The sequence below is a fragment of the Podarcis vaucheri genome (assembly GCF_965113315.1).
Source record: "Podarcis vaucheri genome assembly, chromosome: 5".
NCBI lineage: Eukaryota > Metazoa > Chordata > Lepidosauria > Squamata > Lacertidae > Podarcis > Podarcis vaucheri.
Window position 1 is genome coordinate 88,318,878 of NC_138763.1, and position 14,734 is coordinate 88,333,611.

The following is a 14,734-nucleotide window of genomic DNA, read 5'->3' on the forward strand; positions in this document are numbered from 1 at the left end:
GCAGTCTATGATATTTAATAAAATATTTTGGTCAATTCAGATTTTAAAACTCTTCACTTTCCTTGCAGTGGGCAACATCAGGCATCAAGAGATATACCAACAAAGCAACAGAAGACTTCCGAAAACAAGGATGCTTGCAGGATTCCCCTGTCTTGTGAGCCGCACCCTGCAACCAAGAAGAATTGCCAATGTGGCTCATTGGTCTCTATGCACGTCAGATAAGAGCACAAGAGGCTAAAAATGGCTCATCATAATTTATTTTATGTTAAAATGTACAGCTTGTCTTTGCTTTATTTAAGTGACTGGCTAAAAAGGTAACATAAATAGTGTCACTGGGTCTAGTTTTATACATGAATCAAGCCACTTTTTGGCCCTTACAGTCACTCTGTACAGGTACAAAGGCTACAAAAAAAGGAAGCCATATAAACAGACACAAATACCTTCTGGTGTTGTTGTTTTTTTATACATGCGCTCTTGAAGCTTCATTTGTTCTATTCACACGCTACTGCTCTATTTACTTTTCTTAAAAAATAACTCCAATATTTTATAAAGATAGAAAAATCTACAGATGGAATGAAAATGTAAAGTTAGAGGCATTTCCATAAAATAGCAACTTTACACCAAATTCACTTTTTTTTTTATCCTGCCAAGTATCTGGACATATATGAAAATGTTTCAAAAACTTGATAAACACTGATATGCTTTAATCAATAAGGTTTGTATTAAAAAAACAAAACAGTAAGCTGCCTTTTCCCCCTACTCCAGAGGGGATCTGCCACCAGAACAAAAACAGGGCTCACTTTTACATCAAATATTTACCAATCAAGGATGCAATCCACCAGGGCACTCTCTTCTGTGCCAGACCCATAGAAATTAACCATATTTGTGCAAGAGCACAGCTGACACGCGAGAATTTCCCAGTGGGTTGCACTTAAAATGTTTGACTCAATACTGGAATAACTTTCACAGCTTTTTTAAAACAAGATTTTAAAAATATAATTAACAAAAATATAATTTTTTAAACCCCTTAAACTGGGGTAACCTAATCAAGGAGGGGAGGGGAGAATCACAAATTAAGAAATGGCTTACTGTTAAGCACAACACTTGTACAGTACTACGAAACGCACTGTCACTAACAAAGACATTAGCGGCATGCGAAAGTGTCACCTTGAGGAACAAAATAGTCCATGAATGCAATGCAAAAAGGCATTTACATGGTGGAGGAGATGGGGAGGGGAAGGACAGAACAGGAGGAAAGCTCACAGTCCAGCACGACATCAGATATACTCCAAAACTATGATCCACATTTCAAATGGGAGCAGGCACATAAAACATGGCTGTGAACCATCAGCTTGTTTCGCGTGTTTGCAGTACAATGACGAAGTTCTTCATCATCACAGAACTTCAGTTACGCAAAAAAAAAAGAGCAAACAAAGCAAAATTACAAAACAAATAAAACGAGAACACATTTATATAAGGCCTTTCGCTGCATACAGTTTTTTTTATGGTGCCTACAAATGTTTTTGCATTCACACCAATTGCTGGTTTTGAAATCGTTTTCTCCAAAAGGACATCTTTTTGTGCCGGTCAAATCCTAGCATGCCAGTTTGGTACACCAACTGTCTCCCCTCCCCGCTCCCCCCAGATCCTACCTACGCATGTAAGAGCTATTCAGAGACTGTTTAGACATGCCGCTGTTCATGTAACCATGATGTGCTGGGGGGGTATACATCATGTTGCTGTGGGGGTTAGTCTGCATTGACTGCTGGGCATATGGCTGGCTTCCCATCATTCCCATTTGCATCTGCATTGGGTACTGGGCTGTTTGATTCATATAACCGTGGTTTGCATGATAGGCTCCATTCATCATCGGCTGGGACATACTAAACCCATTCATAGCGTTAAGGGGGTTCATGTTCATGTTTACGGAACTGACATTGTAAGCCGGAGCTGGCATCAAGTTCACACTCATGTTCATGCCACGCTGCATGGTTAAGGTGCGTGCAGGCCCTTGCATGGTCACTGTCTGCGAGGATCGCCCATAAATCTGCGGCTGGTGAGCTGCTGCCGCTGCAGCCGACGGCAAAGCGGCCGACTTAGTCCTAACTGAAACATGGCCCTTGCCAGGCATTTGCGTTTGCAGTCTCTGGGCATGGGACAGGCCAATATTGGATGTGGTCATGTTGCGCTGCAAGAGGGGTGGCGGCAAATTCATGGGAGGCGGAGTGAGGTTAGGGGGCGGAGTCATCGTGGTCTGGACCTGGCCTCCCCCTGGAACTGGATGAGGAGACTGAGAAAGCTGAACGAGTCCTGTGCTACTGAGAGAAGTAGACAAAGAGGCACTATTTGCATAGGAAGTGACAGCAGCTGAGTGGCTGTAAGGCAACGAATGGTCCATAAGTGTGTTGGTTAACTGTTGCAATTTGGCAAGGCTGAAGGTGGCCGACGGTTGTGGGTAATGCCCTGCTGCAAACTCACTCTGGCCCATTCTTTCATACAAGCCAAGGTTGGCATTGCCAGTCTCTGCGATTTCATTTAACTGCATAGGTGGGCTGAAGTTAGCAGCCATGCTGCACTGCGGAAGCTGCTGGTTGCTGCTCGGGGGCCTTTCGACAACGCAGCCTTGAGGCGACTTCACATTGCAAGGAGGGGGAGAGTTGATGCTGGCGTTCTGCATCATGCTACAGCTTCCATTCACGTTAGACATCTGTTGGGTCACCGCACAACTACTTTGAGTCATGTTGCTAGACGTGAGGTTGCTGTACGAACAGCTGTTTTGCGAGTTGTTGTTCCCACAGATGCTGTTGCCCATTGTAGAGTCATAGCTGCTTGGGTTCTCATAGTTTTCGGTTGTGCTCTCAATGCTACCCAGGTCGCTAAATCCACTATCAACGACTTGCTGTGAATGGTCAGAAACAGAAGGAACGTCCATCATGGGACTGGTTTCCATGTTCTGCAAAGAGGGCACAGAGATCGCACTTTGATCGGGGCTGATTTGAGCATAACTGGTTTCTAATGGAGGCACATTTGGACTATTAACAGAACGAACTGACTGGCTGGGATGGGACTGGACGGATGAGACAGGGCTACTGTGATCAGACTGCTGGCAGTCATCCAGTGTGGTCATCTGTGGGCTTTGGTCAGTATTGGCGTAAGTCTGCAGGCTTCGACATGCCTCTTGAGTCTCTACACAATCCTGGAATGCATCTTCCTGTTCTGTTGTTTCCTGCGTTAGAGACTTCACTGCCTCCACTGTCTCAGAGTCTATTTCCATGGTTTCAGCATTTGTGTCCTTGAATGCAGAATTCAGTTCATTACGGTCAGTTTGGTTTTTATTTTCTGTATTTTCATTACCTGACTCAGGCACAGGCTCTGGAATAGCAGGAAGCTCTTTGTGCTCGCTGTCACATTCGGCTGCAAGGTCAACGCCACAGTCCATTAAGTCTTCCTGGTTTGATTTACCACTCTGTTCACTTGGGTCTAAAAAAGGCTCCTCATTCCCAAGTACATCTTTGAGAGCTTCTGCTGGTACTTCCTCCTGAGTTTCTACTTCCGTTGGACCCATGTGACTCTCATCCTCATCATCAGCATCATGATCCTCATTGCGAGATTGCTCCTCCTCCTCCTCTTCTTCGTCCTCCTCCTCCTGCTCTTCTAAATGCTCCGGCTCATCTTTATCGATTTCCGTTTCCTCTTGCAGGTCTTTATCTTGATTATCCACACTTTCCATTTCTTCTACTATGTTGTTTTCTTCTACTTCTGCTAAATCGTTTTCTGCTTGTTCTGTCTTGGGTAGCTCCAGATACTCAGATACCGCATCTCTCACTTCGTCCTCTTGTGGAAGAATGGTTTCAGTATTCTTAACCTCCTCCGTAACAGCAGATGCCTGGCATGCGTTGTTTTCCGCTATCTCTTTCAATTCCTCTCCCAAGGCCTGATAGTCAGGCTCCATAGGAGTCTCAGGTGGAGTGTACAAATTAAGTTTAAAACCTGGTTTTCTCTCCTTGTTTTGTCTCCATTTGGATGGACATTGCTTCACGCCTTTAGGCCATCCTTGTTTACACAGCACAGGTTCAGGATTGTCTTTATCATCATCTTCCAGAACGGCTACATCCTCTTCTGCATTAGCTGTGGGATAAGGAGAAATGGGGATGGGGGGAGAGAGAGAAGAGAATAAGTTTATCACGTTATTCTTAATTGCTTTACAAAATGCTAGTCAAAGAAAATATATACAGTGGTACCTCGGGTGACATACGCTTCAGGTTACTCTGCTAACCCAGAAATATTACCTCGGGTTAAGAACTTTGCTTCAGGATGAGAACAGAAATCGTGCAGCAGCGGCGCAGCAGCAGGAGGCCCCATTAGCTAAAGTGGTGCTTCAGGTTAAGAACAGTTTCAGGTTAAGAACAGACCTCCAGAACAAATTAAGTTCTTAACCTGAGGTACCACTGTCCTACTAATCATCTTATTCTAACCATCTCTGACAGCAATATGTTTGCATACCACCCACTTTTGGCTATTATTTAAAAGAAAAGCAGGGCACGAATATTACTATTAGGTAAAAAAAAAGGTAAAGCTTTAGCTTTATTACTATTAACTAAACATGGAACTGTATGTTGCTTTTATTGATGCATGCACACACAGGGATAGCTATGGAACATTTATCCCATTCTAGACTTTTGCACTACAGTCAGATGATGTGAAGGGCATATAATTCATTTGCTACTTGTACAAATGCACATTTTATCCACCTCCATCCAATTTTGTTTTTGTTGGTTTTAGAAATTTTACACTGAAACAGATGAAATTTTTAAAAAGGGAAGCTACAATGGAAGAGAGGTTCAGTTTACAAAAACAGAAGATGTATTTTTTAATGTATGCTTAGTGGTCTCATTTATGCAAAGTCACATTTGTTATCCTGTATAGTAATCAAACCCAGCCAAATAATTTTATATTGCGAGGAAGATCACATGAAGATTGCTTTGTGCTGTTTCTTACAGATGTAATAAACTAGGAGTATTTTATTTGGTAAGTTTCTGTTTTTCATCACTGAATGCACATTCTTAAGACATTCAAAACACGAGTATCATATATACTTGTGATTGGTCAGATGTATTTCTGACCTACATATCTGACCAGCCAACTCCTTTGAAGCTTATGAAGTACATGTCTGCCCTAATCCTAGTCAAGTTTGAATATTCCTAAACTGCAAGGATAATGAACACCCTCCTTGACATTTGTCTTAAGAAAGCATAGTCAGAAATGAAAACATGAGAAGCAGACCTGAATTGCCATGTTCAAATATAGGGAAAAACTGCTGTAAAATATCTCCAAGCAGGTAGGTCAATGTATGTATGTATGTATGTATGTATGCATGCATGCATGTCACGCCAGCTCAGCAGAGGAGGAAGAGAGCAGATCTGACTGTGGCACTGGTGGCCAGCTCCTTCTCCTCCTTTCACAAGGGGGAAGCAACATCCTGCTGTTGGCAGCACCAGGAGGAGGCAGAGGAGGAGCCGCTGGCCATTGAAGCCGCGTGGCCACCACATTCAGCTCTGCCCCAGCTCCTCCTGACGTCAGGACATTGTGCCATGCACGACATTGTCCCCCCAATCACCCACACAAGCTGGCACCTCTTTGTGACATATAAGCCACACTTTAACTTTTCATGATCGGAATTTGGGGGGAAAGTGCGGGTTATATTCGGGCCAATGCGGTAGTTAAGGGGGGTTCGCCACACTCAGCTGAAGTGCTTTCTAAATGCCAGCAAATTGTAACAAGCATGCAATACAGAACAAACCTCAGCCTCTTATCAGATCCAACATTCAGAGGACAAACTAAACTAAGCATTAAACTGTACAACACCTCAGTTTAAACCTTTCACTTTAATCAATGCTAACAGTAGACATATCCGCATGAACTTTACAAACACAAGGAAGGAGAATGGATCATTTTGCAAAAATTCACAAAGCTGTCTGGTTTTAGGGGGAAAAACAAGTGTTTGTTTCTTAGAAACATCTTTTTTTAAAAGATACATCTAAATCACTTGACATTTTAGCATCCAAAGCCAAGAAATATTATTCAGCTGAAGTTGAACTATGAGCTTTGAACAGGAACCCTTCAACAAATTTGAGTGCAGAAACCTAGGGCTATAGAACTAAATATTGGCACATCCATCACCAAGTCATGGAACCCAAAGGTTTCTTCATGTGTGACATTTTTCTTTTTTAAATACAATTTCCCTATGGGAAAAATAATGAACAGCACTGCATTATTAAGCGAGGTGTGGAAGTTTGTTTTGCCATGAGTACAGAGATCAGGCATCAGAGCATGGGATGCCTGCTCGTCATACATGCCCTTGCTTGTTTCTACACATAGTTTATCTCAATGGAGAAAAACATCCAATATGTTGTAGCCCTAGTAAGTTGGAGCAGCCTTCTCTGACTTGGCACCCTCCAGTTGTTCTGGGTGGAAGCTCCCATTGGCCCCAGCCAGCTGTAAACTTAAGCTGCTGGGAGGTATCAGGCATTTGTGCTTATACTGTACAGTGAACAAAACTTTGCCACATTGTAAAAATGCTCTTTATTTTGATTACCTAAACACTGCAATTGAGAGGCAGCACCCCAACATTCGGTACTGCAGTTCAACAAGTATTTCTTGAGCAGTTTCCCAATGCCTGGTAAGCAGTTCCTGCGAGCATATATATATTTTTATATAACATTGTCTTATTGTTTCCCATCTGGAGTATTTAATCGAGCTAATTTGGAGCATAATGCAATTCTTTTACCAGTAATTACATTGCCTTCTCTAAATATTCTGTCTCAAAACATATGTGCTGCTGGAAAAGTCCACAACATATGCGTGTAAGAACAGAATCTTTGGGAACTTGTTCTTGTTACAGTATATGTTGTTTTTTGAGGATTAGTATTCCATCTATGTATTGTCAATAGCATTCTGCCTCATATATGCTAAAATAGACTTCAAGAAAAAGGACAGCTCTCAAATCGTAGCTGAAGGCAGAGAGGATAAGGCTGTGGCTTGAAGTAGTAGTAATGTTTTGCTATGGGTAGCCTCTCCCCACAAACTACAGACCGCGTGCTGAAATGGGCTCCTGAAAGGAGAGGCTCATATCCATGATGATCTGCTGGGAACTGAAAAGCTTAATCTATGGCAAGATGATGCTACCTGATTCACCAATCAAGGCATTCACATGTGCAGAGAGAGACAAGCATGTAGAATAAAAGTGAGCCTCTGAATGCTGCTGGACTCCAACTCCCATCAGCCCCAGCCAGTATGGCCTGTAGTCAGGGACGATGGGAGTCCAGTAGACCTGAAGGGACACAGGTTCCTCACTCCAGTTGTAGAAGCACATGAGGTCCTCCCTGGTGGGACTACAGGAGCTACTGTAAAGGTCTGGAGTGGAATAAGGGCCCAGGGAACGCACTCTATTACACAACCATTGAACTTAACAATATCCTAGGGACATCTATGCATTGAGAGATCTCTGTGTCTGCATTGCAACCTGCATGATCTTTGGCTGCCTGTACTTGGGGAAGGAGCAGCTTCTCTAGGTGACTCCGACTGCCTATGACTCCAAGGAACTACAGGGAAGACACTCGACTGGCTAGGAAACTGCAGTACCAGAGGGTCAAGTCATCTGAGCACACTCCAGAGACCCTAGAATCAAGAGGAAGACTGCCGGTTACCGACTTGTGGGGGCCCTCTACAGGAAGTCCTTCAGAACGGCTGCATCACATTCCTCCGACCCAACGTAGCCCTCTGTTGATGTTTCTGGCCCATTCAATTCTATGTGAGCCAATTTGCATGCTTGCTGCATCCCGATTACCCAGTCCTTTTACCTGATTCAGAGCAAGCTGCTGGCATGTGGCTGCTTCTCTCTGTGCTAGCTTTGTAGCTTCTGCTCCCCTGCACATTGGTCTCCCTCCTTCCCTGCCAACTAACAGGTCTGGGGAAAGTAAGGGAACGGGCCAAAGGAAGGCCAAAAAGAAAGCAGAAGAAAGCAGCCCACTCCACTGTTGTGCATTGGGAGCAAAAGCACAAGAGACAAGCCCTCCTAGTGAACACTGGGATAACTGGAAGATGATATAAATTATGGTCGGCCAGCCCTACCCAGTGGAGGAGAGAATATTCCAACCTCTCATCCACTGAAGGAAAACTGTTTTATTCTACAGTGGCAGGACCAAGCATTCTTCAATTTGAAAGAAATTTCAAAGGCGTTGGTTACAGAATATGAAAAGGAACCTTACAGATTAAAATGGCTAAATTGCAGTTTAAGGAAAGGGGAGAAAGAAAATTTAAGAAGTTATTCAGCCTTTCAATAAAAGCAAGACACAGGACTAAGTGTCATTTGTCAAAAGGGCTTCACAGTTTAAATAAGAAGCTGCAAAGTATATGTTAGCAAATGGTACCAAAGCTATCGCAAGTCTGATTTCTTTGAACTGATGTGAAAACAGCCTGTGAAAGACAACTGGAAGACTCAATCCTATGCATGTTTATTCAGAAGCAAGTCCCGCTGAATTCATTGGGGTTTGCTTCCAGTTCTATGTATACAGAACTGCAGACAAAATCTATTTTGTACTCACCTCTGCATGGAGTATCATTTTGGTAACAGTGATTGTCTTTCTCCTGCTCCTCCTCTTCCAGCTCATTTTCTTCCTTCTCCTCGGACTGACACTGGAACGCTTCTGGAATCCCAGGTTTAGATTCATCGTCTTCCCCATCTATCTCACAAGTGGGCTCCAGCTGTGTCATGGGCTGCTCTTCTTCCAAGTTATCAAAGGGCTCATCCAAAACTTCTGTGGTTTCAGAAATTGTCTCCGTTGTAACACTGCTATTAATCTTTCTGCGTTTACGACCCCTTTTCTTTTTCAAGATGAAAGGTCTCTAAAAATAATGTTAGAAATGTGAAAGTTGGGCAAAGAACCAACATCCTTTCTGCTAAACCAAACAAGTTATGTGATGTATACTCACGGCAGTCCAGCCTACATGACAGTTCAAATGTCACTGGCTCTGTTCCAGCCAACACTTCTACATACATTCCTCTGTACCACATTTAAATCTCAATCTCCGTTATTCACTCAAAAACAGCTCTAATGTGCTTTGGGAGTTGCTGTGAAATTCTAACATCTCCACCAAACACTTTACTGAATAAGAACACCAATACCAGTATATACCACAGTGAAGAACAACGTGGACTAAGGCAACACCACCTACTGGTGCCAAAACAGTACCAGTTGCCTCGATGTGTATTTCTAATCTATTTAACTCTAGCTGCACATACAATTTAGATTACACAGAAATGTAACCTGAATATTCACAGTGAAGTTTCTCTAAATACTGTAAATATTGAAAGCCAACTAAAGCTATGCTAAAGACAGTTATTTTGCTATTTCGAAGTTTACAGTTTAGTGGATATTGAATTAATTCAGGATTATAAACTGTTACTGTGTGAGAGCAAGAGACCAAAGGGTAGTCATCTTTGTGTTAATGCCCAATGCAAAAGGTGTGACTATACACGTCAATGTTTTAGCTAGCAAGAAAAAGAGGGAACATGGCCAAGACTAGAAGGTACTTCTTCAGACAGGGCTAATTTAGGACTGGGGTGAGACACATAAGACACATCCTAATGCTAATACCTAACCTCCTATTTTTGTGTTCCTGAATTCTACTATGCCATAGAATAGCATACTGAACCTTCAAAAAAACAAATATATGGTATTTGAATGGCAATAATTACAATTAACACTACAGGCAACCAGCAGAGGGCAATATTTTTATACAGCTCTTGATTTTATTGGTAAAAGTCTAAATGGAATGAAAATTATTAAGACAATATACAGGAAAGGAAGGCATGCAAGACAGAAAGGGAAATGTAAATGCTTCCACCGCCAAAATCAGATCTGAAAGACCTCAGGTGGAGTTCAATGCTACACTATTATGATTGCTTAATTAGTGCAAGTACGTCCGCTTGTCAGATGGAACAATCTCCTCTCCGCCAGCCCTCGTAAGTGGATTTAGGGGGTGCTCAGGCTGCATGCAGGAGGGAAGCCCCATTGTGCTAGCAGGACTCCTTGAACTGGCCCCTCTAGTAGAGAAAGGAATTTAGGGCTGATCTGGAGAAATTAATCAGCTCGGCTTCTGTGAAATGGGTATTCAGAATCAGATTACAGAATAAAAATGTTGGATCAGAAGAATGGTCAGACTACATTTCTGTTTTATTCTCAACTCAAGCTGTTGGGCATGCTTTGTCTTCTGTGAAATAAATTATTGCAAAGAGATTTAGTTACTTATTTAAAACATATGCGTCCCTATGAAGTCCATGCCGTGCAAAGTCCTGTTAAGAGTCTTTGGACTGTCATTGTAACAGTGGAGTCTACCCCAATTTAAAAACAACAACTGACCTTTCTCTTCACAGCAAGCATCTGAGGCTTTGCCAGCCTTGGAGGAGAATTTTGACAATGCCCATCCACATCCTCCTCTTCTTCCTCCTCCTCTTCTTCCTCCTCCTCCTCCTCTTCCTCCCCACTGCTTTCTTTTGGCAGATCAGTGGCCTGCCCTCGCTCTGCTAATACTGTTATATTCTCTGGAGGTCGCAGATACTTGTTTTTAGATTGCACTTTTGCAGGCAATTGCCTATTAGCTCTCGTGGAGAACAGCTCTTGCTCTTCCTTTTCCCAGCAGCTTGCTTGTTCCATCAGTCGCTCAGCCTGAGGGGCAGAGAGGTTAAAATAATGGGTCACCGAAACAGTGCTTAGCTGTTATTCTTTTAGTTCAGCTTTTTAAAAAAAGTTACAATAAGTCAACCCTGATTAGTGCTGAAAGCTACCCAAGCAACAGCATCTAGGCCAATTCATCCTAGTGGTTTTTCTAAAACTGGATAATAAATCCCAAAAGGCTGCGTTTCATGGGATATTTAGCACTATTAATGAAGCAACAAATTGATTTTAGTTCTTCTAGCACTACATTACAAGCCCTCTGACATGGATCACTTTGAACAACTTCATAAACACAAAATAATTGATTGACACAATAAGCCTTTGAGCACTGTACCCAACTGGCTCCAGTCCATGAATGTAACACTTTAGAAGGGGGTAGGGGGCAGAATAAAAACTATTCCATATTGATCTTTCAGGTTTTTCAGGCTTTATACCCACACTCCAAATTCCAAGGTTTACAACTTCTCTCTCAAGCATTTTTGCCAAACAAATAGATAGTACTGGAGTCCACTAGCTTATACTATTTTACTTCTTGAAATGTGCTATTTTTATATCTCAGCACCATTTGTGAAACAAGGAACAGAATATTGTTTAATTTTGATTATTCTCCTTCATTTGCTGCTCATATCATGTGTCAGAGCCATTCCCCTTCACACCAGATAATATAGTAATGAAAATTCAACACACTTTCTCTCTGTCCTATTGGCTATAATTCTAGGATATACCTTGGCCACTTCATGCCTTGACTACTGCAGCCTCCCTCCTTCTGGCCCTTCCTTATCGCATTCCAAACAGCTCACCGTTATCCACAACTCTGCTGATAAAATCTTTCGCCACTCTCTTATCCTCATCCTTCTCTTCCTGGCCCTTACTTTTCTACTCTCTTAAAACAAAACTACCCTGCCAATTCTTTGTCCTGCTCTTTCTTGCCTAGAACTCTTTCTTAGAAGATTCACAATGCTAATTCTACATGGTATCGTTCCTCTATCACTCTTTACTCAAGACCCACCTCAAAACTCCCTCCCTCCATGAGGTCTTTGGCTTAACCCTTAAGGCCTCCTCCCCAATTGAAATAAAGCCCCATAATGTGCAATGACATTTGCTCGTATTCCTCTCCACAGGTTCATTTCCACCGTCTCGGTCTCACTTCCTCACCGTTGTCTAAATTTAGATCTTAAGCTCCTTGGAGTAAAAGCTTTGTCATTTCCTTATGCTACTATGTAGCACTATCCAGATCAATGGAGCTATATAAATAAACCCAAGAGCATGCTGTGCCATTGCCCAGCTTGCCGTATGAGCAGCTAGGACATCTCCTATCACTTAATATGCTACACCAGTTGTCTTACGACATATCCACTTAAATGTTTAGGATGTACATTAGAAGACTTAGTGTGTGTCCCCTATTACCTCTTTTTCAGCTTCTCTCTCTTCCTCTGAAACTGCTGCATTAGGAACCAAAAGAGGAGTCCACCTCAAGCTTTCTGGATCTACTTCATTCATGCGTGGGTTGGTTTTCAGTTTCTCCATGTGGTTTGAAATCAGTTTCTCCCTTCTAATTACTATAAATCTACAATTTAAACACATCAGATATTAAGAAATATAAAAATGTACACAAAGCAGATGGAAGCATATGTTTAGTTATAACAAGTTTCGATTTGGGAGCTTGCTTATTAATTAAATGCATATCCACCTTTCCATGGGAGTGTGCTCAAGGCAGCTTATGGATAAGAAGCCATTTATGCCAGTCTATTACTCCCATTAACAAAACAGCCTGAAGTCTACAGACAATTAAGATAGCCACAGAATCAAGCATCATAGCATAACTATGCTAGGAAGACAGAACAGGTCAAAACAGGTTCAACAGGTTACCTAGTAGAAACAAGCTTGAGGTTTGGTGAAACAGCAACAGTCAAATGAGAAGATGGGGAGTGGGAGGATGGATGAATTGGCAAGATCAGTTCATTCTTTATATATCCACACTGAAAATGGTGGTGCGGAAGGAATGAAAGAAGGAAGGAAGGACGGACAGATGCTTGTTGAACTTTCCAGTAAATCTTTTTTCTTTCTCTAGAAAACAAGTCTCTCCTTGGGAATGAGGGGCATATGTGTGCGTGCTGGGAGATAGGGAAACAACTTGTGAGTGTCCTACTCTATTCTGGATTGAAAGACTCTGCATACCTCTTCTCTCAAAGGTGCTTTCCGATGAAGAAGGTCTACCTTGTAATACCTGCTCCATGTAAGGGGGCATGTCCAGATTGGTGCCTGACATATATACTCCTGGGAGGTAAAGACTCTTTCCCAGAAGACGGTGGCAAGTGCTACCCTCTCACTACGTGGGATCGTTATAGGGCATAGATTCCCAAGAAAGAACAGGTTGTGGAAATATATTCCAGCAGTCACCTGACCGCACTGACACTTTTTCGTTTTTGAAAGCCACAATGGCTGAAAGAAACACTATCCTTATGAACAGCCTTTATCTTGCCGATACTGTACTCTCTCGTCTATGCAGTTCCAATGAAGGAGCCTCTCAGAATTCAGAATGCCCTCCACGGGCACAATTGTGACTGTAAACCCTCATCATATGGGCTTCTCATATGCAAAAGGGAGATCAAAAGCTAGCAAAATGTATAAAACGGAAGCAGGCAACATGGTTGGCAAATGCAATTCAGACGGTAGCTACTCAAGCAACAATAATGTTTACTGACTTTTCTTCTTTTCTGTCTATCATGCTGTGGTGCTGCAGGGTGGTGGCAATGTCATGGGGACACATTCCCGTTGCTCGGCTCATGCCCTTGATGCTGATCTGTTTCTCATGATGGCAATAGAGATATTCCAAGACGACACTTTTCCAATAGGCTAAGTAGGAGACACGACCCAGATCAGAGAGTGGCTTTTCAGGAGATCCTGCTTGTCCCTCTCTTCTAGAAAGTAAGTAACCTAGCAGAAGAGGTGGAGGCAAAAATCACAAATATGTCACCAATGCAATCAGCCACAAGTGTTTAGAACCCATCCTTTAAAAAAATAGTCATTCAAAGCAACAGTAAAATGAGTATTCCACAGCAAACAGCAACATCAAAGACCATTGGAGAATATTTTTCTCAAGTTTCTCATACCAAAGTACAGTGGAACCTCGGTTTTCGAACATAATCCATTCTGCAAGATTGTTTGCCATCCGAAACATTCGAAAACTGAGGATCAATGGGCTGGCTGCAAAGTCAATGGGGGGAAAAAATGAAAAACATGCCTCGAAAGCTCTTTGATTTCCGAGGCACATTCAAAAACGTAAGCAATTACTTCTGGGTTTTTGACGTTTGGGTTCCGAATTGTTCAGCTTCTGAGATGCTCAAAAGCCGAGGTTCCACTGTACTGATGAGCGAACTCTTCTTGGCTTGCCTCAAAACTCATTTTTTCCTCAAGCTTTTTTAAAAAAGCTTATTTAAGAAATGGATGAAGCTCACACATACCCCTTCCTCTGCTACTCCCCATACACGTTCTCAAGCAAAACAGAAGAACACAACCTCTTCACTTTGAGAAAAGGAGGAGTAACTGGTCACTGGGACAACTCGCCGAAGATTACACATTGGTCTATTTCTAAATGAACGCTATTGCTTTCAAGCATGCTCAGAAATATTGTTTCCTGCCAGGGAGCATGGGATTTGGTCAGTGGCAGTAAGCTTCTGAATACCAGTTGAGGGAATCTGCAGGAAGGGTGAATTCTCTTGCACTCAGCTCCTGCTTGTAAGTTTCCCACAGTTATCTGGTTGGCCACTGTGAGAACAGGGCTGTGGACTAGATGGGTCATTTGTCTAATCCAGTAGGATCGTCTTAGATTCTCTTCCATCCAAATTGAATTGGGAAAGCAGAGGAAACTACAAATCCCACACTCCCTTCCAAAACATGCCTAGGAAGCCCACATCACCAAGAGGCACTCATCTCTCTTTTCAGAGCTAAGTTTTTCCTTGGAAAGGAACAGTTGAACTGGTAGAGAAGGCTGGCTA

At 42.5% G+C, this 14,734-nt stretch overlaps 1 protein-coding gene across 8 annotated transcripts in view; it reads right to left on the bottom strand.

The window, feature by feature from the left end:
- Nucleotides 1-241: 241 nt before the first annotated feature.
- The window catches only part of KAT6B (lysine acetyltransferase 6B), an 89,440-nt gene continuing 74,947 nt past the window's right edge, over nucleotides 242-14,734 (bottom strand). For all 8 annotated transcript variants that reach the window (XM_082223541.1, XM_082223539.1, XM_082223534.1 and 5 more), the window contains 5 exons: nucleotides 13,442-13,673; nucleotides 12,144-12,303; nucleotides 10,422-10,727; nucleotides 8,604-8,904; nucleotides 242-4,128 (listed from right to left, as the gene is read on the bottom strand). In XM_082223541.1, the coding sequence (XP_082079667.1) occupies nucleotides 1,649-4,128; nucleotides 8,604-8,904; nucleotides 10,422-10,727; nucleotides 12,144-12,303; nucleotides 13,442-13,673 (3,479 nt within the window). In that variant the 3' untranslated portion in view covers nucleotides 242-1,648. The remainder of the gene's footprint in view (nucleotides 4,129-8,603; nucleotides 8,905-10,421; nucleotides 10,728-12,143; nucleotides 12,304-13,441; nucleotides 13,674-14,734) is intronic.